At 41.1% G+C, this 25,436-nt stretch overlaps 1 protein-coding gene across 1 annotated transcript in view; it reads left to right on the top strand.

Moving 5' to 3' along the window:
• The first annotated feature begins 6,503 nt into the window (after positions 1-6,503).
• Positions 6,504-25,436, top strand: part of LOC146811151 (uncharacterized) — a 240,504-nt gene continuing 221,571 nt past the window's right edge. The window contains exons 1-3 of the mRNA XM_085618216.1: positions 6,504-6,635; positions 9,621-9,706; positions 23,973-24,038. Of these exons, the coding sequence (XP_085474342.1) occupies positions 6,587-6,635; positions 9,621-9,706; positions 23,973-24,038 (201 nt within the window). The 5' untranslated portion in view covers positions 6,504-6,586. The remainder of the gene's footprint in view (positions 6,636-9,620; positions 9,707-23,972; positions 24,039-25,436) is intronic.

Genomic DNA, 25,436 nt, shown 5'->3' with positions numbered 1-25,436 from the left:
GAGCGCAGCGCGCTAAAGATAGAAGCCCAGCATGCATGGCTCCATCCTGGAACAATGGGCACCGACACGCGCTCCGGCACGCGCGCCTCCCGGCTGGCGCCTGCACGCAGGAAGCCCTCGGACGTGGAGAGCGGTCAGCATACATCACAGGCACCGTAGGTATCGGTGGAGAGCAGACTGCTGCAGTCTGACACGTTCACTACTGAGGAACACACGACGTAAACTCTGTAGGTAGGGAGGAAATGGGCCTTTTTTGGTATGTTTAGCTCCTTAGCCTCTCGGATGTGGCTGAGAGGACTCTGGCAGTTGGCACCGCTCGGTCTGAGCATTATCATTGCTTGCGGTGGGTTACTTGGTGTTTTAATCTCAAGGTTTCAGAGCTGGCCGAAATACAGAGAGCGTGTGTTTCTTTATATTGCCCTCCCCCCGTCCAGCCACTGATTCCCACTGGTGAGTAAATGTTGGTGGTAACTATATGAAAATCTATTCTGATAGCACATATGCAAGAGTATGTTCAGTTAATGGCACACTGCTGTATATAACTGCCAGGTATAAGCAGTTTGTAATAGGCAGCGCAGCCCGATACACAACTCTACACACCATGGAGTGCAGACGGCGCTAGACCTACAATTCTGTGCCTATACTACTTAATAGCCCTTGCTGGGTATAACGTTCTTCTGGGTACACACAGGTCAGCCCTTTACACGCTGCCGGTGCACAGCGCTGGATACACACACCTGTGGTAACAATTACTAATTAATCAGGATATTAAACATCTCTCCTGCTCAGCGCCTCATACTTTGTTATAAATGACAGCGCTATATCAATAATCAGGAGTGCACGCACCTGGAGAAGCGGATGGACTGCGGTATTGTGTTTAAACAAAGCCTTCTGAGATTTGCTCTGCTTTATTTAATCCTGTTGGTGCTACTGGCGGCGGGCACTTTAAAAGCATAAATAGTTAAGCAATGCACATGGCTGGAAGTCATGAAGCGCTGCAGCTGACTGCTGCCTTAGCTATGATCCAAGCAGGATATCTATATTCGATTTTATGATGTTGCACATGTAAATTATTTTTTGTCTGTTTCCTGTTTCACATAAGTTTATTTTTTTAAATAATTATTTTCCATAAAACCAACATTGGAATGACTGAATTTTTGCAGGACCGAATCAGAATGATATAAGGGTGTTATCATTTCCACTGTTGTTTTAATGCTTTGTCTATATGGCACATTATGGTCACCGTGAGCAATGTAATTGAAGGAATTCTCTGTATACTGTTAAAAAATTTTTTTTTTTTTAAATAGTATCACAAATACCTAGACTGTAATAAATTAAACCTATTGAGTGCAGTGCAGAGAAGGGTGAGTGATGTCTATGTGAGTGCAGGTTGAGCAGTGTGCCTGTGAGAGTCCAGGGTGAGTGATGTGGATGGGTGAATGCAGGCTTAGTGATGTCAGGGAAGGGTGAGTAATGGGTCTATGAGTGTAGGGTGAGTAGTGTGCCTATGTGAATGCAGGGAGAGTAATGTATCTGTGCAAGTGCAAAGAGACTTGTCTGGTTACTCCCAGAAATGTGTTCGCCAAGCCACCTCCTTCTCAAATTTGCTTTAGAATGCAACATTTGCCCCCCACTTTTTTCAATATTTTCTCGGGGGAGACCCCCTGAAACCCACCGTAGGTGGTTCGGGCTCGCTCGCCCGCCACAGTATTTACGCCGCACCACTTTCAAATGTCACCAGCCGCCCCTGCCACCAGCCACTGCTGGTTAGAGAGCGTGGGCAGACAATGGTGCGGGGGTGCCAATCCCCGCTATAGTAAGCCACATCTGAGCGCATGGACTCTCTCTTGCCTGAGGGTGTCCCTTGGCTTATTTTTTGTGTCACTAAACGCAGGGTCAGACTGGGACTGAAAACAGGCCCCGGGCACCAAAATAAAAGTGGCCCCTTTAGCGAATCATACAGCGAAAGAGTGGCCCACATTTGAAGATCAGGCCAGTTCTGAACTTGTAAAGACACGCTGGTTAAGTGTTTTGCAAGGTATGGTGAACTGCATGCATGTGTACTTGCTGTAGGCACTGTTTGTGGCAATTTCAGCGAGATCAAAGTAAAAACTGCCTCACAACACCACAAAATATGCCCGAAAGACTCAGAAAACGGGCGCTCACACTGACCGGTCAGAGAAGCCCTTCAGGCATTGCCAGATCGCCGGACAGGCCAGTCCATAAGAATTGGGCGCCTGTCCAGAGCTGAATGTGAGATGGAGGGCTGTGCTGTATGTGGCCTCAGAAGCGCATTCCCCGTTCGCTCCCTTCACTAGCTTTTGATCGCACGGGGACACTTCTGGCTTGTTGGTGCAGTACAAAACCATAGCTGACTGAAGCTACCCTGCATGTAGAATTAAATACAGTTGAAGCAGATTACGGAAAAAATGTTGACAGTATGAGAGAAGGCAGATACTTTGCCACTTGTGTTGGCTTCTTCAGTTTGTTATTGTTCGCATTATTCTTTGCAAGTGTCTCATAAAGAAATGGGAAACTATGCTTTTGCGAGTATTCATTTCTCTGTAACCTTGGCCAGCAGCCGCCGTAATGCTGCAGCAGCGATCCTCACTATGCCAGCGCCATCTAGTGGATTCATGGCAAAGGTTGTCTCTTGAATTCTTCCTGAGGGTAAGTTATACATCAACATTGGCCCTCCTTGAAAATACTGCAAACAACGTGATCAAAAGATCCCGGATTCCTGTAAAATCAGTTTATAGCATCCTTTCTCAGACCAGATGAAAAGTGAGGATGCAGGGCAAAGTCAGAGATACAGCAACTGGTGTCAAAGGAGGCCTGTCACTAACAGCCCGTTTCTTTTAGGGGAAAAGGACTAGTCACAAATGTAAAGAGAGTAATCTGGTCCCTGGGGTCCATCAATTAAAAGGCCTCGGTTCAGAGCAAGAGTCCCTGGGCTCTTGCAGTGTGATTCCTATGAAAGGTGGGCATGCAGGATTTATACCTCCATGTCCAAAGCGCCCATCTCCTCCGAATAACCTGCGGCTTCAAGGCACAATGGGCAGACTACAGGTTTTCTGTCCTATTGTTACATCTAGAAAGGACATATCGTTGAATTTCACAAGGGTACCGGCATTCCCGGGATCCCAGTCTCTTCTCCGGTGTCATTCCTCCTCGGTAACTCCGTGGTTGAGGAAACACGGAAACAAGGCCAACTCTCTCCATGTCACCCCATCAGCCAACCTCCATGGAAGGCCACTGTGCGTCATCCGATATATGAGGGCAGCAGGTCAAATGGCCATAGCTGACACGTGGAGTCACCTTGAAACCTCTTTAAATACTGACAAGTTCAGCTCAGCCAGATCATCAATGCGTCTGGGCAAAGTAACACGATTCATTTGATATAAAAATCTATATGAAGTTAGGTGTTATTAAGCACAATTTCCGTCCGTCATCTTGTCGTACTTTTATGAATGAAATGCATCCTCTCGTCCATTTTGGACACGAGAATGTATTTCACGGTGTTACCAACAGCTGCTCACATTGATTCATTTGTGTTGCTCCCCTGCAATAGTATGTTTCCCAAACAACATTCCAAATATGTGACTTTATTTATTATGACATTTTGCATAATATTCATAACGTAAGATTATGCGAAATTACACGAGTTTAAACAACAGTTCACCAAGCCTAATCAATCATCGAGTACGTGTAAACTGGGCAATTTGAATCACTGTTAATTACTGTAGTAAGAAATGTCAAAGAGCTATTTATTCATTGCTATGAAAAACAAATATGAGTGGGGAACTGAAGTGCCTGCGATCCAGATTCCAGAACCACACTCCATGTGTGCATTACCGTCTGATGATACTAGTGAGAGTCAACAACATACAGACTGGAGATTATGTCAAGAGAAGATGGGACATTTGCTATTATATATAACATTTCTCTAGATTTTTGGGTCCCAAATATAAGGTAGTGTGCATAAAGAACGCTATGAGAAAGTGGATTATTAGTTGGAGTGGATGCTAGTCCAACATAAGTGACAATGTCCTTATTCTTGCTAGGTTCAGTAAAGGTTTCCGTTATTTAAACCTCAATCAACCCTTGTTAGCTAGAGCATACAGGCGTAAAGTAAGAAAATGTGTAAGTTAAAAAAATAAATAAAGCATTTAGTAGTACCAAAACAGTTTAAAAAGTATATTTTAATGACCAAAATGACAGAAATCCAAAAAGGGGAACCAAAGATATGACACTTTAAAGTTTTCAATAAAAACAGTGCCAACAAGTTTGCTACTTCTGCCCCTCTGCTTACGAAAAACAGGCTAGCCATCAGAACTAGAATGACCAGACTCCATTGCTAGAGCCAAGAAGGCCACACAACATGCAAGCATGAAAGAAATCACCACCTACAAACACACACCAACGAGCTTGGGCACATATGTTTGGGAAGAAAACTCAACGTTTAGACTGCTTTACCAGTCCATGGACTCCTGGGAAATGAGCAAACTAGGAGGGTCAAGATTTGATAACAGATTATTCTGAGCTACATATGACAAACAAAAAGGACATGCAGGAAAACTCAAAAGGAGATGCAGTCATGAGGAAAAAAATAGGTCATCTGGATATATTCCCGGAAAACTCCTATGCAAAAAGACTATTAAAAGCAATGCTAGGATAAGTAATGTTGAGAAAATCAATGTAGGCACAGCCTTCTTCCAAGTTTGAATCTCTCCAATGAAAAGATGGAGGACACTCTGGGACAGACTGAAGCCCTTGTAGAGGTGTGTGGTACAGTAGTGGGCAGAGTTACTTAGTTCAAAGATATTGTGAACAGTGACTTACCATGAGGGGAGACATAAGACTGTTAAAAAGAGGCATGCAGATTGAGAAACTAGATCTAGATGCACAAACCTCTGCAGAGCTGGGATCCAGAGAGGTCTGATTGGCTTGACCCGGGACTAGAAGAGAGAGTGTGGTCATTTATTTGGTAGGGAGAGATGAAATGGGAGATGAGAAATCAACATTTCTGCATTACTTCATTGCCTGTGTGCACCCAGTACCACTAAAAGCACCGAGAAACTGTTGACCTCCAAGAACATGTATTGTCTTTTCCATTATTTTTAATAGAGCTGTTAGCTAAAGCACAGGAATAAAGTCATTCAATTGTCCTTGCGCGTTACACCTTCCCTATAGTCGCAGACTTAGTATTCTGCACTGCCAAGAAGTTAAAAGACATGACACTGTTAATTTTGGAATGTGAAAATTTTGTTTAGAGTTTCTGTTTCGATAGTTGTAATATCAAGCTAAAAGTCCAGTGAAAAGGTTCCTTCCCTCTAAAGCCAAAACTAGAAGAAAAGCTTAATCTTCTAAGGCAGATCCTAAAGCCCGGGTCTATAGGAGAACAGCACATTGAAGGGGAACGAACGCCCTCCATAACTCATCCTCTTCCTTCCCTCCCTCTTTGGCTCTCTTTGCCTTTCCCGATATTGCTTTCTAGAGTTTGTAACTTTGGCATGGAGTGCAATTGAATAGGGAAAGGAGAAGATGTTAAATTGCCAGCAAGGTCTATTTAGACATGTGTAGCACATCGGGTGCAAGGGAATAAACCAGCTAACCACATAATTCCCAAGGAATGCAAAAAAACACTAGTAGGTTTTCTTTACTGGCAAACATTTGATAGAGAAACTTAACAATTAGAGTGGTTTTTACTTGGCTCCTGAAGGTGATTGAAGATCCTTTTGCATGAGGGTGACAGCAAGCTGACTTACACCATTTTAGGAACTAAAGCCTGAATATTTTTTTTGACTTTGGTTTGGCCATGCATGGCGTGCACTCACTTGGAGAGAGGATGTGGTCCGTCGGCTAGACTGCCGACCTTGGTGCTGGAAACCAGGGTTCGAGCCTCGGGGTCGCGTCCACATCCTGTGATTCTGGGCAAATCACTTAATCTCCCCGTGCCTGAATGTGTAATGTGAATACGGTGCTCATGTAAAGCGCTCCAATACCTTCGGGTCAAGTTGGCGCTATATAAATATGCAACAAAAAAACCTCACTGTACTGTCTTCTTTTCTGAAGCTCTGCATTAAGATTTCAAGTCCCAGGGGGTGTGCACTTCCGAAAGTGCAAACTTGTAGAACCTTTGCAATCAGTGATAGTGTTTAGCCCGGTAAACCATGGTTATGCATCCTTCCCACTGCAATGATGATATAAAGAAAATTGCAAAAAAGAAGAAAATTAAACAACATGCAAAGGAGATCGTTTGTTGGTGTAAATATAAATGTCCGCCTAGGCTTACGTGTCCTGTTCTTTAGAACAAAAAACAGAGACCTGACAATTAGAGTTTTTAGCTCCTCCCTTTGGATGGAACATGAGAAGGAAGGTGGCACCTGTTGAGTCAACATTGATTGATCCCACGGCCAAGAATCAAACTGGTTCAATTGTCACGTGACCTGACATCAGACCTGCTGGGAGGAGACTGACTGGTCGCTTCCAGTATAAAGAGAGGAGCTCTGGGCTGAGAGAGACACCTTGAGATTGAACCTTGTGTACTCCAGATCGCATCTCGATACCCAGCCATCTCTCAGCCATGAAGATCGCTCTCGCTTTTCTGTTGGTGGCAGTCAGCTGCCCCCTTGGTGAGTGTCCATTCTATGCTCAGGGAGTGGGGTGAGAGAATGTGGTTTTGAATGGAACTGTATTTAAAAAAAATAACTTCTATAAAATTCTTAAGCACACCTCCAGGACTCAATAATATCTGTGAAAGCGGGGGTCATCGAGAGCCCCACAGTTAGAATAATATATACAATGTCTGCTTGGAGCAGTCTATACACCACTATAACTGAATACCAACTGCAGAGGTCCAACTTCAGCTCAGAACTGACTCATTGTTGGAAGTTCACCGAGTATTTCAAGAAGGACCATAATACTACTTCACTCTCCTCATTTGAAGCCTTCGGCTCGCATCACACTCTTTACGGACACTATTTGAGGCACCTTTTGTTGGGGCGGCTATTATACCTCTGCTGTGGGGCGGAAACCAGGTTGTCTGTCACTTCTTAGTGCAGAGGCCCCTGCTGAGAGAAATGCTCCGTTTCCGGAAGGCCAGCAGGTCCTCCTGTTTAACCCAATGACACACGCTTTTTCTTAGTTGTTTTTTGACACATTACTTTCCTTATAGCCTCCAGCTCCTAGCTGTCACTTCTGTGACACACAGAGTATTAGTGCTGCAAGAGCGTTGAAGCAACTTGTGCTGACACGGGCGCTTTTCACCTTAAAATTATACTTTGTGAGGAACTGGTGTCCCGTGTTGTGGCAACGGCTTTCAACTCCCTCACAAGGGTGGTTATTCCAGTAATTACAGTGTAATGATTACATCGAGTCATCCAAGATTTACTTTTACTTCTCCTTCGTTTCATAATAAGCCACTGCTTCTTATATTCTTATTTATAATGATCAATAAATCCGACCCTTCTTTCTTTATTTTTCCCAACAAACACATACAGACATACCATGTTTGCTTGATGGCTTTATTTTTAAAAGTAAATAGGAAGCTCGTTAGTTTCTTCTCTTATATGTTTCTTTACATGTTGGAGTTCTCGTGTTTAATGTTCCATACCCTCTGGACTTTACGTTATCATAACTGATAGGGGAGTGTGGCAGGAGGGTGAGAGTTAGGGTGGGGATTGTGAAAGTGCATTGTTATTTAACCCTCTCTTTATACGTTTGCTGAACATTCTCAAGTGATTTTTTTTAACAATTTGGTGACAGTATTCTAAATCTAGTTTCGAAATCCACTCTGGAATCATTCCTTCTCAATCACTCTTTTAGGCGTTTGCCAAGCACACGCTAAAACGATTAGACTTTTTATGATCCAGAGATACATTGATTGCTTCAGGACTTTCCAGCAAACCGATTGTAATCAAGAGTCGCCAAGAAAACATACAATACGCTTCATTTAAGAAATAAGCAACAATGTAAGCAAGATAGCTTCCCACAAGCCCAAGCAAATAAAAATCATGAGGCAGGTTGGCAGTCTATTCCTGGAAGTCACCAAAACTATGTCTGAGGCCAGCTAACAGGTTTGAAATGAAAGACAGTGGAAAGCTCAGAGGGTTTGCTGTGGAGGAGGTATCTCGGTAGCTACATCCTAGGTTCTCATGGAGGCCAAACATGAGGTACTGGTTGAGCCGATAGGAAGACTTTTTCGAGGTACCTTTACAGATGGTTAAAGTGCTGGAGAGGACACATATGGGGCCTGATGGAACATGTAATGGTATACAAGTGAATATGCAAATTAGTAACAATAGGTTTGCCTTGAATGGAAAGTTAAATATTAGAAGAAAAAAAGGAGGATTATATTGTAGAACGTGCAACCAGGTACGTCATTAAGCAGGAGCTGCAATTGACTGATAAAACACACAACAAACAAATGTGATTGCTGCCATAATAAAAACACGTAGATAGATTGCAATTGCTTTTTCTTTCGACAGCCTTAAAATAGTTGCTGACGGGTCGTCAGAGTAACAAACAGAAAGCATTTTCGTTACAACTTCCTTAGGAGTGGTTAAAGTATGTTAGGCGGCCTGAATTTAAGAGCAATGCCAATATATCAGCGTCAAGCACAAGGTAACAGAACCATGAAAACTCCGATTCCTGGGTTTGCCACTAGCAACAATAGTGTTTAGCCTATGTAGCATGTGCTATCTAGGGTGGGACGCATTACACACCTCGTTTAGTTTGGGGTGCCAAGGCATGCAATCACTACTATAGGCATTTTATTGACCTTCCTTGAGGCATGTCCTTCAATGGTAACTGGGCACTGTCGCTCTCCTATTGGAGAACTTTGGGACACGTTTTTGCCACGGCTCCTCCTCCTTCTCCTCACCTCCATCATTAATCACTCCAGCAAAGCAGCCCCAGCAGGTGGCGCCTTTCTAGCCCGTCTCCTCAAGCACAAATCCAATCGCCCAAAGAGCCCTGAGTAAGACGAAATGGCAAGGTTGATATTTTTCCTAATGTATTCTCCCATAGTACATTATGTCTTTTTACGCAATTGTGAGTTGCCCCATCTAAGTATATTAATCATTGTAATGCTCCATTTTTGATTATTTCAAAATCATCCAATGGTGTGGGCTGCATAATAAACAGCAAATTTAGTGAAACGCAGATTATAATTTCAAGCCTCCTTTACATTAAAAACATTTTACATGGAATGACGGTGCCAAATACATTTGTTACCCCCCCCCCCCCTTTCGTAATCTCTGCCCTAAAATGTTCCTAAAACCTTTCATGCATTGGTCACCCTTTAGAAGCATTACATGCAAGGTGGGCAGACACATCTTCAGGCCCCAGACACATAGAACAACCAGACCCATGTACAGCACCCCACAGAGCCGCCACTTATGAAGAATACACAGCACTTCAACACAGGGCCCCAAATGTAAAACACATTCTCACTCATGAAACATTGCAGTCATTTTGGCACCTCGAATAAGACATGTGGTAATTACAGGTGAGAAAGAGGAAACCACAGAAGGAAACACATTCTTCATTGTTATTTGTAAAACGGATTTCTGTTTGTGATTGCGCTAATTATGTGTTTTCCCTCTCTGTTATTCTAGATGTGTCTTCTCAATTAATTGGTGGTCTGGATATACCTGTTGTCGGTGACCTCCTCGGTAAAATCAATGAATGTCTCAGTTTATTGGTATGAAATTTTAATTAAAATTTTATTTGAAAAAACATTCTTCTACTTTTAAACTGTTGACCTACATTTTTGGAAATTAAATATTTATTACTTTTTTGACAACCTGAAGTATTCCTGCAAGTGTTTGGGGATGGGTGCGGGGATAAGTACCTGATTGGCCTTCACGACAGGTGCACTGGAGGAATATCCTTTGGGAGGGGGGTGCTATACTGCTCTGGGCCGTATGAGTATTCTAGTAGTTTGGACTGGGAAATTACTGGTGCCACCAATACGGGACCTAGTAATCCTCGATTTGCAAACTCAGGGTGAGTTTAAAATAAGACAGGAGGCACCTGGAGAAGAGAGACGTGGCAGGTGTCTGTCTGCTAGCAATAGCAACAAATAAGTCCACACATCTACTGCAATAGTACGGGAACTAGTCATGCTCCCTCCTGCCTCCTCTCAATAGATGTCATTTAGGGGTCACCATGGGTAGCAACTGCAACTCCTGGCTTGCCACTTGCAACTCCTGGCACTGTCTTTGTGATCCCTGGCCTCAGACGTGACAAAGTCAGTGGCAAGAATTCCTACATTCCTTATTTCTGTCCATTAATAGTTAATAATATTCTATTATTTACTATTAGTTTAATAAAAAATGGTGCACACTCTGGACCTTTGGTGGTAGCTGTGGGAAGTGCAAAATGGTTTTAAATGTATGTTGTGTGAGTGCTTGCGAGTGAGAGTATTCTTAAGGGAGATAGTTTGTGTGAGAGTGCGTGTGTATGTGTAAGTGCGTGTGGATGTGTAAGCATGTGAGTGTGAGTAAATATGAGTGAAAATCATTGATTAGGTGAAACTGATGGCCAGATTTACTATTCTTTGACAAAAGGCAACTCTGCACCAGAGTTTCTCGATGCCTTGCGTCAAAGGGTGAGAGAAAAATTGTGCCCTATCTATTGAGATATGGTGCCTTTTTACTCTCCAACACACACACCCTTGCACCAAAATGCATGGGTGTGTGTTCTCTGAAACATAGGTTTTATACTGAAAGGTGACCCTTCCAGTACAAAACTATGCTTTAAGGCTTGTCACACTTTGTATGTATGCTGTACAGTGTAGCACATATAAAATATTTCTCCTTCTTAAAACTGCCTCAAGGAGGAATACGTGTTTGGTGCAAGTTCCTGTCTGTTTATAGATAAGGGTTTGTGTCAAACCTATTTCAATGCCCTCTTGATGCAAAATAATGCAAAGAAGCGTAACATTGTGTTACTTTGGGATATTACCCATCACAAATCCAGGATTCTGTTGGATAATACATCCTCCCCAACAATTTGTTCTATATTTGTGTCACAATCCTGACACAAAAGATCATATACCTGCCCCTGACTGTATGAGTGAGAGAGAAAGAGTGAGATTAAAATGTAATACAAGTGAGTGACCATAAATAAAAATGAGGGTAAAGGAGTGTAAGAGAGGGTGCGTGAGGATGAATGAGTGTAAGTGAGAGAATGGGTATGAACGTGCGAATGAGTGTGGAAGACAAGGCAAAATACTGTTCCTAGCACACTTGCAGCAATTCGTAGCGTGGCAGACACCCTTGACAAAATACTTCCACTGGCACACTGTGGGGGTAATTCTTGGTATAAAGGGCACGAATGGAAAATTTGCTGGTACTAGAAATGATTCATGGCACAGAGGGCATCCATTGAAAAGTACTAGCATACTTGAGGAAATGCTTGGCATATGTACACCAGTTGCATAATGCTGGTACTAGCACACTGAGGGGACATTTGGCATAATGGTGGACAACCTGACATATGGAAGGGTGACAAAAGCTGGTTCTGACATACTGAGGACTTTTTTTACATAAGGGTTATCTATGGTATTTGGACGGCATACATTACTTAATTTTAGCACTGGCATATTTTATGTTATTTTTTATATAAGGGGGTAGTCATTGAATATGGGGCATCTATGACAAAATGCTGGCCTGGGCACAATGGAGGTCATTTTTTACTTATAGGGGGCACCCATACTATATTTGGGATTTGCCCACAATGAAAGACTTTGAATATTTTGTATGGGCCCTTTCTGCACCTATGGCATTTTAGCAAACTTATGTGGAAATTGTTTTTAAAAAAGCGTGGTTTTACCTATTCTTTTCAAAATGTTCTAAGAGGGAGAAGCCTGCTAGAAACGGACTGCATTATTCACTTTCCTCGCTCGCTCTAAGTTAGGGCTAGTATCATGCCCCAGAACTTTCAAAGATAGATCAAGCCATCAGCATCATAAATATAGGTGGTATCTAAAATAGACATTTATCGTTATTCTGTTAAACTAATAATCCAATTATAATGGCACTTCCACGAGGTCACGTGTTGTGATGTTAGTATCACATGACATGTCTTCCTGGAAATAATCAGGGTCAAGGGTCATATAATGTCACTTCCTGTGATTTCATTAAGAGCAAAGGGGATGTGATGTCACTTCTGCTATCCCTAGCATTTTGATAAATCAACACGCATGCTCCTTTCCCTCATATATCCCCTGCACCAAATCCTCCATCCCCTTCAGCAACATTCCCAGGTACTGCCAAAGCCCAGGGATGAACAATGTCTTCCCTAACATGTGACTCGTGCAGTGGCAGAGCCCAAGCCTGACACAAGACTATCTACTCCCTGCATGCTGTGCCTATGCCACCCTCCCCAGTCTGCAGGAACAGCTGAGTGCTGCAAACAGAAACCTTTTTTTTTGAGTTTAAAGAAAATGTTATTGGGTAGGAGCTTAGGATACATCAGTAATACAATACATTATATAATAATAGGAAAATGGAAAATATGTTGTAGACAACAAAGAAAAGAAAATAGGCAGGAAGGGAGGTAAAAGCAGGAAATAAACATATCTTATATTGATACAACTAAAATAATATACAAATATAACTTATATAAAATATTCAACTCACTGCTACAAATCCAATCCTATATTGATAATAAGAACAGACTGTAATAATAGTTAATTAACAATACTCTAAGGAGGTTTGGAAACTTCTTCTATACTTGGAATATGGGACGGTATTGATTGAGCAGACATATTTAGAAAATTAGTCACAGGTAACCATAACAAGTCACGCTTAATGGCAAGAGTAATCGGGTGAACATAAGCTCTATCCAATCTGTGATTATAACAAACACCATACCACCAGGCTTGAAAAGAGACATTTGAAGCATTTTTCCATGATTTAGTAATTTGTTGAAAGGCAACAGCAAGAAGCAAGTCAATGATAAGGGTATTAAGGGAAGTGGAAGAGGACCAAACTTCCGCAACACTACCTAGAAAAATATGAGAAAAAGAAAAAAGGATATGCGTGTGATAAATGTTGTTAATTTGACGCCATACTGTAAACCAAAACTGGTGTATAACTGGACATGTAAATAACATATGTTTAAGATCTGCAACAGGAGCTGGACAGGACCAGCAGGTAGAGGGAATGAGAGGGTTAATCTGATGCAATTTGGCCGGAGTGATTAAAAGTCTATTATATATGAAGAATAACGTTTGAGTAATAGTTGCTGCCCTAGAAGACTTCCTTATTTTGATCCAAATTTTATCCCACACTGACACGGAGAAGGATGTGCCTAAGTCAGACTCCCAGCTGAATTCTACAATGGACTTATCACGATTGTGACCAATGGTTCTCAATTTATTATACATTTGAGAAGCTGAAGTGGATAATTTCAAAAACGAAATTTGTACAGAAGAAGGGTTAATCTGCGTGGAAGAAGCCATAAGCTTATCATAAGAACTTTGAGCAGCTAGGGTTAATAATGTATATTTAGAATGATAAGAAGAGGGAAGTGAATATCGCATTTGCATTGTTGAAAAGGGATACAAGTATCACCTAGAAAGAGTTGATGAGTCCACTTAAGACCAAGATTGAACCAATCTTTCCAAAAAAGAGTCCTATTTTTAAACTTAATGTGGTTATTATACCAAATTGGGGATTGTAGAAAGCGATCTCGGTCATCTAGACCATCCAGCATAAGAGGGTGAAGAATTTTGCGAGAATGTTTAAGAATAGGGAGAGAAAATTTTGGAGGGGTATTGGATATGGAGAAAAATTCCTCAAAAGAAAGAGGGTGAATGAGATAAGATTCAATGTCTACCCACAAAGGTAAAGATAATGAGTCCGTCGCATTCTGTGATAGTAATGAAGAGGAGTTCTTAAGAAAGAAGGAAGTATGTTATGACGCAAAATAAAATTATAGGAACCAACATCATTTTTACAGAATCTAGCCTACCCCACCAAGATAAAAATAAAGGATGCCATTGGGATGTAGAATTAAATAAAGTTGACTGGAGGTTCTTAAGATTGAGTGATACAGTATCTTTAATAGAATGAGTAAACCATAGGCCTAAATATTTAATCTTAGTAGGGCTCCAGTGAAAAGAAGAAGACACAAAATCAGCATGAAAACAATATTTATTTAACGGTAGAATTTCACATTTGTCTACATTGAGTTTGTATCCTGAAACTGAAGAAAAAGTAGAGACCTCTGAAAGAAAAGCCGGTAGAGAGGTCTGAGGATTAGAAATAAATAAAAGTATGTCATCGGCATATGCCCAGAGTTTTAGATGCTTATCGCCATAAAAAAAAAAAGTAATATTTTTGTTAGTTCGGATTTTGGATAAGAAAGGTACTAAAGCCAAAATAAATAAAAGAGGAGAAAGGGGACATCCTTGCCTAACACCTCTGAGAAGTGGGAATGAAGAGGAAACAAGGCCATTAGCTAAAATAAATGACCTTGGAAAAGAGTAAAGAAGTGAAATATAGGAACGGAATTTAGGGCCAAAACCAAACCAAGAAAGTGTTGAAAAAATAAACTGCCAATTGACCCTGTCAAAAGCTTTTTCAGCATCCAAAGCAACAGCTGCTAATGAGAAACCATGGCAGTGGGATTTACTGTGTACGTTGAAAAAGAGACGAGTGTTATCAGAGAGGTGACGACCCTTAATGAATCCACATTGTTCTCTACCTATTAATTGTGGTAAAATATTGTTTAGACGGAGCGCAAGAATCTTCGCAAAAATCTTATAATCCAGATTGATTAAGGAAAAAGGCCTGTAATTTTTGCATAAAGTATGGTCCTTATTCTCTTTAGGGAGGAGACAAATCAAAGCCTCCTGAAATGAACCCTCAGACCTCTGGGAAGATATAAAAAACAAGAATAGTTTATGCAATTTGGGAACAAGTAAGTTAGAAAAATGAGTATAAAATTCTATAGTAAAACCATCAGGTCCGGGAGCTTTCCCTTTTTTAAGTGATTGAATAGCTTTGATAATGTCTTTAGTGGATATATCACTTTCTAGAGAAGAGAAATCTACATCCAAAGGGGGAGGCGGGGTAATAGAAGCTAAATATCGATCAATGACAGATAAAGGGGGTTGAGATTCAGGAGTATATGTGTATGTATGTATGTATGTATTAGATTCTTGTTGAGCGCGACTGTCACCCCAAGGGTATCCTGGCACTGGACCATAGGTGAGTCATCAGATAATGATTTGTAAAAATTGGAGAATTCTAAAAGAATGTCCTCGTCTTTGTGGAGAGTAATATTAGAGGAGGATAAAATAGACTCAATTCTAGTACGTTCTTTTTTGACTTTGAGATATTTAGCAAGAAGGTTGCCAGATTTATTTTGTGCACTATAGAATTTAGCGCTGGATTTAAGTAAACATAAATTCGCAGAATTAGTAGAAATTTTATTAAAAGAAAGTTTGGCGTTAATAAGCTCCTCTAAGGTAGATTGGCTTTTTGTTAGATAATAAAGATGTTCTAGTTTTTTAATTTGCAAGTTAAGTGACAGGGATGAATGAGAGGCTGCACGCCGCTTTTGAGCAACAAAGGAGATAATAAAGTCCCTAGAGGCAGCTTTAAAGGAGTCCCAGACAAGTTGAGGAGACACCTGAGGAGATTCATTTTCTACTAAAAATAAGGTAGCAAAATCAAGAAAGTCCGGTGTGAACTTAGGGTCTAATAAAAGGGAATTATTAAATCTCCAGCATCTAGTGCCTTTAACGGGAGGAAGTAGATCTAAGCTTAAGGAAGCTGGGGCATGAGCAGAAATTAGAATAGATCCGATGTCTGAGTGAGCAATATGCTGAAGTAGAGCTTTGGAAATAAAAAGGTAATCTAATCGGGATTGCGAAGAATGAGCAGTTGAATAATAAGTGTATTCCTGTAATGTGGGGTGACAGAGCCTCCATGAGTCCACAAGAGACCTTTGAGAGATAGTGGAAGTAAATTGAGAATGCATGAGGGAAGGGACGAATCTGGAATTGGAATTCCTGTCAATAAAGGGGTCTATGATCATATTACAGTCACTACCGAAAACCAAATATTCATCATTGCATTGCATTAAAAGGGAAAGGATTTGGGGCCAAAACAGCTTATCTTGAGTAGTGGGAGCATAAATATTAAAAATTGTAATGGGAATCTTATTAATCAATAAGGAAATAACAACCCATCTACCCTCAGAATCGTTATCCTGTCGTATGAGCTGGACATCCAAACGTTTATGACAGAGAATAGCAACGCCATTGCGTTTACCTGAACCTGGTGATGCAAAAACATGGCCTACCCAATTCCATCTTAACTTAGCTACTTCAGTAACTGGTATATGAATTTCCTGTAGTAAAGCAATGTCTCCTTTTAGGTTTGCAACATGTGACAGAACTCGCTGACGTTTGATAGGAGAACCCAAACCTTTAACATTCCAAGTTATAATATTTAACAACATTTAAATCTTATAGAAAATTAATCACAACATTTCTTTAAAAAATGCGCCATGTTTAAAAGCAAAAACAGTGTGAAATATTCAATAAAATATGAAGAAGAAAGCTGGATTGTAGAGAAATAACAGTGAGAGAGATATAAAATCATAGAATAGAGAGAATAATGAGGGAGAGAGAGAAGATGATAGAAAAAAGAAGCATAAAGAAAATTTGGAGATTGAGATGAAACCGAAAAGTGGGGAGAGAAAGAAGGAAGAAGTGAGGATAACAAGAAAAAACAAGACAGACAAAACAAAATTAGCAATCGATAAAACAGTACAATACTAGAAAAACATACCACAAAAGAACGAAAATTCTGGGGTAGGTGGAGCCACATAGGAAAGGCCAAACACCGGGCGGGAGAACGCAGGATGAGAGGCACACAGAAAGAACATCATCCAGGCGAAATGAGAACACTGAGAGTAAGGGAGCAAAGAAACCACGACCTAGTAAAAAGGAAAAAAGAAGGTAATAGTTAATGGGAAAAATTACGATAACACCAAAACTTACAATATGACTGAGACAGAAGAAATTCACAATTGTGGGGAAACAAATAACAGACATGGAACGTTTGAAACAAAAATAGTCATGAAATGTTTATGATTTAGAAATGTCCATAGAGACTCCTTTACAAGAGTCCAAAAATCTTTGAAGCACAGCAGGATCTTCATAGTTGGTTGTTCTGTTGTTATAAGTCACCTTGAAAAGGCAGGGGTGAAATAAGCCATAACGAGCGTTCATGTTACGAAGGGCCGGTCTCATCTGGAAAAATTTCTTCCGACGCTCAGCAGTTATTTTGGCATAGTCTTGAGCAAAAAATAGATTGGAACCATTCCAAGAAATCCTTCCTCGCTGTTTTGCTGCCTGCAAGACTTTAAGTAGATCTGTGTATTCTAGGAAATACAGAATTACACCTCTGGGTTTCGTTGAGGAAGAAGAAGAACGGGGACTCTGGCCCAAACGGTGCGCACGTTGAATATTTAATGGCGGAGATGCTGGAAGACAAAGAAGGGTTGGAAGAAAGGATTGAAAATAGGAAATTGCGTTAGTTCCTTCAAGACCTTCTGCCAGACCATAAATGCATAGATTATTATGCCTATTACGGTTTTCTAACTGTTCAACTTGTTGCTTAAGATGTTCAACTTCTTTATGGAGAAGGGGAACTTGAACAGCGACCTCCTGAACAGACTCAACACGCCTTTCCAGACCATCAACCCTCTGCTCAGTGTGAGACCAATTATCCTCCAAGCTCTGCAAACGTAGGTTGGTTTCTTCCATATACGGTTTGAGGGCACGAATCTCTTCAAGAATAAGTTCTAACGAAAGGGGCGATGAGGAGTCAGTAGGAGAGGGCGGATTTGTTTTCCCTCGCTTTCCAGGTGTAAAGGGAGCTGAAGCTGGTATCTTGGACCCCTGCTTGGAGCCCAATCGAGACGTGGAGGGAGAGGAGCCCTTTATAGCCACAGAGTCACTGGGGATAACCTCTGCACCTTCCTGTAGAAGATTAAAGGGATTGAAATCTTCTAAAGATGCACCCTGAGGTTGTAAAGCTTCTTTACGATTAGTCCAAGATGCTGCCATGGTCTAAATCGAGAAAAAATAATCTTCAGCAGAAGTTCTAGAGAGCACAGTATAACTATATGAAGTTACTAAAGGCAGGCCAGTACACAACGCCACTTTATGAAATACACATGAGAGGATGAGACGTTGCTGACGGTTCCAAAAATTCTGCGTGGTGGCAACAGTATAAAGTCCTGGAAGACTGGTGCTATGACGAATAAGACACTTCCCTAATATAGAAGACGCAAGTGTGAGGAGAGCAAATGACAAAAATTGTGACCACGAGGTTGAAAAATAATCCAATATAATAAGTCAGACAAAAACAGTTCAAAAAGGAGGTAAAAAAAAACATTTTAAGGCAGGCCCTCCATTAAAACAGCGTCCCCTGAGGTAAAAGTGGCAGCAAACGCGAGGAGCTCGCTAAAAATGGAAACAAAATGGCGGCCGCTAGTACATTGCAGCCGATATAGAGCCAAAAGACATCCTTGAGCTCACCCTTCACCAAAAGTTGAAGTGCGTTAGATGGAGCAACACTTCATACAGCATTAGAGGCGGTTTCCGCATCCCAAGAGAAACGGAGAAAGCCTGGAAAGATGCCGCTGCCTCACGTCGCCGCAGAGCTCCCGTAAACGGCGGCCATTTCCGAAGGCGCCTAAGCCACGCCCCTGCAAACAGAAACCTGATGCTAACAAGGCTCCCATTCGAAGGCAGGACAAGATGGGCAGTGCAGACAAATCTCCCCCAAGATGACTCCTATCCTGCTCTCCATCCTCCCATCTACCCACCTGCCACCACTGACCCAGATATTTACCCAAAGGCCCTGCACCTATACACCACCTGCCCCACAGGTGGCACATATATGCAGATTTGTGCTTGGTATACAAACTGTTAGGGGGTAAAACATGGATTTAGATCCTGTATTCCTGAGCCTGCATGATGTTCCCCTTTGCAGAGGAATATCTCATGTGCACAGGACATAGATGCAAGCATACTGTCCGACATTAGAGATTCCCACCCTCCTTCCCACACATCAGTTCCCTCACAGCTGAAACCATGGATGCCATAAGGATGCCTTGTGTGTTCTTCTTTAATATATCATCAGCACCATGTAAATGACAGTTTTCTTTCGACCCATTTACATCTGTTTTACTTTGGGAGCCTTATTCAAGGGCGCTGCTGCTTCCCATCTGGCTTCCTCTTCACATCTTTTGGTCCACACTTGCTTCCTATTTTGACTTTGGATGTAATGTATTTACATTACCTTATAGAATGTAGATTGTAGGGGTCTATATACCTTGGTCCTGATTCACAAAAGTAAACTTACACATCTTGTGTAACTTTACGCTTGTTTGAAGTTCATAAAAATGCATTTTATTCATAAGTTTACACGTGGTGGGGCTCCACAGTCAGGGCAGAGAACTCAGCACATAAAATTAATGTGTGTCTTATCTTTTTATGTGTGGAGTTCTCCGCCCCGAATGTGGAGTCTCCGCACTCATAAACGTATGACTAAAATATAGTTTTGGGAATTTTAAACAAACTTAAACTTACACAAGAGTGCAAGTTTAACTTTGTGAATCAGGCCTTGCATTCTTTACAAAACTAAGTAGTGGTAATGTGAAATAGTTATTTAATAAGAGAAGTAGTAAGAGATGTGCTGTGGTGAATATCCTTGTCCACAGTTGTGTAGGTATCAATAGTGCAGCTTATGCAGTTGAACCAAGGCCTTTAGATTTGATGGGCTTGAGCTACCACAATTAATGACACGGGCATCTCAATTCTTACCACAAAGCCAGGGGATGAGGGGTGCCATTTTCTTACTTTCATTAGGGCCCCTGGAAACCTCACCACTGCTTGTCTATATGTGCTGCAGGCTGAAATTAATGACCTGGAAGGGAATCCAGTGTGTTGCCTTAAAGGCCGTCAGGCAAGTTCTCTGGGGGCTATTGCAACTTAGCAAAAATGCAGATCACGTGACAATGACAAGCAATGCCTGTTTACCTTAAGAATACAGGAGCAAGATGCAACCTGGATAACAATATACAGGAGCTTAGTTTGCATTTCTTATCTCACCTACATACACAAATGAAAACTGTTTCATTGCTAGCACAGAGTGGGAACCAGCTGGACTTCATTTCTGGTAGGCATTCTGATGACAGCACCAACACATTGATGCCCCCAGCAATTCTTGCTCCAGTGGCATCCCAAGGCAGTGTACCAGCATCACTTTGGGTTGGCTTTGAATTCTACAATTTCTTTTTGTGAAATCTGTTTCCTTTTTCTGAGAGCTGGTTTTAGGATTCAAATTGAGCATCCCATCTTCAAAAGCTAAGCAACGGAAAACAAGATATGTCACTTAACAAATTGCCAGAAAAACTGAAATTCCAAAATGTTTTAGAATTTCTCAAGCTCTGTTTTCTGTGAAATGTGTACCCTAGAGCTGCCGGCACCTAGGCAAACCTATCAACCCTGTACATTTTTTAAAACTAGACACTAGGAGGAATCCAGGATGGGTTGACTTTTGTGGCTCTCACCAGGATATAATACCCAGAATCCCTTTCAGAGCTCAAACTTTGTCAAATATAGCACATTTTCTTCACATTTCTGTGATGGCAAGTTCTGAAATCTGCATGGATCCACAAAATTCCATGCACCTCACATTCCCCAAAGTCTCTCAATAAAAATGGGACCTCACTTGAGTGGGTAGGCAAGGTGCCCGCGGCAGGAAACAGCCAAAATGCAACGTGGACACATCACATATTTCGAGTGAACTCTTTTTTGGCTATGTGCCTAGCTGTGGATTTTGAAGCCTAACTCAGCCAGCACCTAGGGAAACCAAGCAAATCTTTATATTTTTGAAAACTAGCCACCCAGGGAAATCCAATATGGGGTGACTTGTGTGAATTTCACCAGGTTCTGTTACCCGGAATCCCTTGCAAATCTCAAACTTTGTAAAAACAAAAACAAAGTTTTCTGTGATAGAAAGTTCTGGAATCGGCATGGATCTGCAAACTTCCACACACCCCACATTACACACATTCTCCCGATAAAATTGGTACCTCACTTGTGTGGGTAGGCCTAGAGCCCGTGGCAGAAAACGGCCCAAAATGCAACATATACATATCACATTTTTCCACTGAAAACCAACCCTTTTTTGCAATGTGCCTAGCTGTGGATTATGAACCCTAGCTCAGCCAGCACCTAGAAAAAACTAGCAAACCTTTACATTTTTAAAAATTTGACACCCAGGAGAAAAACTGATGGGGTGATGTACGTGGCTTTCAGCAGGTTCTGTTACCCAAAATTCCTTACAAACCTAAAACTTTGTGAAAAAAAACACATTTTCCTCACATTTCTGTGATAGAAAGTTCTGGAATCTTCATGGATCCACAAACTTACACACACCTAACATTTCCCAATGTCTCTCAATAATAGTGATACCTCACTTGAGTGGGTAGGCCTAGGGCCCGCAACAGGAAACGCCCCAAAACACAACGTGGACACAACACATTTTTCCAGTGAAACTGACCCATTTTTTGCAATGTGCTTAGCTGTGGATTTTGTACTCTTGCACCCGCGACACCTAGGGAAACCTTTCAAACCTATACATTTTTTAAGACTAGACACCCATGGGAATCCAGGATGGGGTGACTTGTGTGACTCTCACCAGGTTCTGTTACCCAGAATACCGTGCAAACCTTAAAATGTGTCAAAAATAGCACATTTTCCTCATATTTCTGTGATGGAAAGTTCTGGAATCTGCATGGATCTACAAACTTCCATGCTTCCCTTATTCCCAACATTCTCTCCATAAAAATGGTACCTCACTTGTGTGGATAGACCTAGTGCCCATGGCTGGAAACAGCCCAAAAAGCAACATGGAGACATCACATTTTTCCACTTAAAATGGAACCTCTTTTTGCACCCCCAGGTGCTGCAGCACCTGGGGGAAACCTAGCAAACCTATACATTTTTGCAAACTAGACACCTAGGCGAATCCAGGATGGGGTGACTTGTGTGACTTTCACTAGATTATGTTACCCTGAAACCCTTGCAAACCTCAAACTATGTCAAAAATAACACACTTTCCTCACATTACTATGATGGAACGTTCTGAAATCTGCGTGCATCCTTACATTTTCACCTACCCCGCATTCCCCAAAGTCATTCCACGGCAGGGAAGGAGACATCAAAATTACCTATCACAAAACGCCATGGTTTTACAAGGGGGCCACAGCCACCTGGATTTTTTTCCACGGCTTGGTGGTCATCTAGGGAATCTTACCAAACCCAGAAATTTCTGAAAACTAGATACCCAAGGGAGTCCAGGGAGGTATGGCTTGTATGGATCTTCCAACATTTTCTTCCCAGAATCTACTGCAAACCTCAAATTTTGCTAAAAAAAATCTCATATTCGTCACATTTCTGGTATGGAAAGTTCTGGATCAGTGTGCATCCACAAACATCTGCCCACCCGGCATTCCCAAAAGTGTCCCAATACAAATGGTACCTCATTTGTGTAGGTGGGCTAAGTGCCCATGGCAGGGAAGGGCCCAAAGCTTATTGTGGAGACATCAAAGTAGCCTATTACAAAGCAACCTAGTTTTGCAAGGGGTTCACCTGAGTTTGTCTGCCATCTAGGGAAACCTACCAACCCCAGAAATCTCTGAAAACCAGATACTAAGGGTAGTCCAGGGAAGTATGGCTTGCAAAAATCCCCCAACATTTTTTCTACCCAGAATCCCCTGCAATCCTCAAATTTAGCTGAATAAATCTCAGGAACATTCTTGCGTTGCAGATTTACTTTTCATGGTCACAGGTCATCATACCAGAGAACAGAGAGATGTATCTGAATGGGTCCCATCTAATTCCCAACTCTACAGAAATGCATGCGACAATAAGGGATCGACGCCTCTAGATCTCTGACAGAATTGTTTATAGGTGGGAACAGAAATGCTCTTTCAGTATTATTATTTAGAGAAAACTGCATACAAAGTGGTTTATGGGCAATTCACCTTCCTATTAATCAGATGTTGTTTCGATTTTCTGGTCATGGTAAACTTTTCCTGCAGTCTAAATCATTCAGGATCTTCTCTTACATCATGAATTTTGAGAAAGGTTCAGAAGTGTTCTGGCAGTTTCAGATATAGATCCTCATTTTGAGGTAGACTTACACAATTTTGACAAAATACAGAGCAGCACATAAAGCTGCTGACCAGTGTTGCGGCAATGGGAAAGGCAAAAACAGTGCTTGATCTTTCCAGCACCATAGTGAAAAAGTGTGCGTGTTCCTTGAAGCATTTGTTTTGTACTGGAAGGCGATTGTTTCAGAAGAAAATCATGCTTTAATACGTTTCCCTCTTTGTAGTTGTGCAGTACTTTCCAGCACACAAGCAAAGTTTGAAAAGTATCGAGAAAAGTAAACTTTTCTCTTACCTTACACTTACTTTAAGAGGCATACGTTTTTATCTCAAAACATAGTCTACCACTGTAAGTAGATTGGTTTTTACATCAAAACTCATGGCTGGTTAATTGTAAATGTATATGTACCATCCATTTGAATGAATTTAACAGAACGTCGCCCAAAGTAGCTTTATACTGCTAATTTGCGTTACTTTAGCCACATTTCAAACACAAATTAGGAATTCATGGTGGTCTTGGGAGTCAAATACTAGGAGCAAACCCAACATGCAGGCAGCAAAATCTGTGCTCATCAAAAGCAAAAAACACTTTAAGTACCTGTTTCTGAAATAAAAAAAAAAAAGGTTTTGCAAAACATGAAGAATAAAAAGTACCAATAATGTTGCAAGGTAAAGTCATTGAACAAACAAACTGTTTCATATAATGTTTGGAGAATTCTTCTGACCACTTTGTTTCTTCATCTCTTTTGTAGTTAGGCCCTACCCTCCAACAGTTATTGTGCAAGCTCAGCGAGCTTGGCTGCGCACTTGAGGAGAAAGTAAGTTTGATTTTTATTTACTTCTATTTACGTACAGTCTCTAACTTTATTTGAAATGGTGCCTCAGATCATAGCGATTAGAAATCAAGCATGACAGGGATAATAAAATTAATGGATGGCCTTTACACAAATGTATGTTTTTTATACTTTTAACAAAAGAAGGGATTGATTTGGGATTGCACAGGTTGCTGACCCCCCCACCCTGGTAGAGGAGTGGCCTTCATGCCACATGTTGTTGGAGATCTCTTCAAATAAATTGCTTCTGCTAATGTGATGGAAGTACTTTTTGCAAGCCTGAATCTGGATGGCTGCCATCATTTGGCAAAATCCCAGCATTTTGTTCTTTAGAAATAAACCCAGCACATGCGTTTATTTCTGCAAAATAACAAAACAATGGGCCTGATGTACAAAGGACTTTCTACCTATTAAATTGTTATAGTTGATTTCTGTGCCCACGTCAACTATACTTTGCCAGGCCATAGCAATCACTCTGATTCATGCTAGTGGCAGGACTTGTTCTGTTAAATCTGAAGCAGGTCTTTGTACAGCAGTTTTTGCTTTGACATTCTGCTTGAGGTGCTATGTACCCTTTGACTTTCCCTGCTTTCCCCCCACTATCCAAACTTTTGCCAGTTATCATTATCTTCTTTTTCACTTTTTAAATACAAGACAATAGTCTGTCTTTGAATCTTGTAGTGAGTGCTTTGACAACATAAAAAAACATACTCTGTTTTTTTCTGAGCACACTGTCTTAAATCTTGTAATCACATCTTCAAAACTATCAACTGTAGTACCTGTGTCCTGTTCTGCAGCTCCTCCTATTATCAACTCTTCATTTTCCCTAGTGTCCTGTTCTGGACCAAAGAAACAAAACTGGGCATCATCACAAACCTTTCTCGCCTCTGCCACATTACCATGCAAAAGTGCCCTCTTCAATTCTTCTAAACATAAAGCAGGAGTTTTCACAAAGTACAGCCTCCTAACAAAAGGTTGCATTGTTGAGTGGTGTATAGCTATCATCCTGAAAAGATAAAAGGTGCTTTGGCACACTTTCCTTGATAAACATGCAAGGTACTGTCCCTGTAAATTTGTAAGCTGTATAACCTTACAAGGATCCAATACTTGTAAAGTACTTATTTTGTGTTTGAAACTTCACCTTTGAAAGATAAGTAGAAATATTCTTAATATATCAATGGACTGCTGTCAAATACTACAAACAGTACTACAATTCCATTTGTATATAGGGGTCTAATTGTGCGATCCCTGTACCTCTTCTGCAATAACTTGTGTTACATTTCTAGGTACAATCACCTCTTTCACTATAGGAGTGCCATTCTTCATTTCATAATATTGTCCTGTTTTATCAATAGCATGAACTAATGTGTTATCCTGGAGATA

This window comes from Triturus cristatus, chromosome 7 (genome assembly GCF_964204655.1).
Source record: "Triturus cristatus chromosome 7, aTriCri1.1, whole genome shotgun sequence".
NCBI lineage: Eukaryota > Metazoa > Chordata > Amphibia > Caudata > Salamandridae > Triturus > Triturus cristatus.
This window is presented reverse-complemented; position numbering and strand designations above follow the sequence as displayed.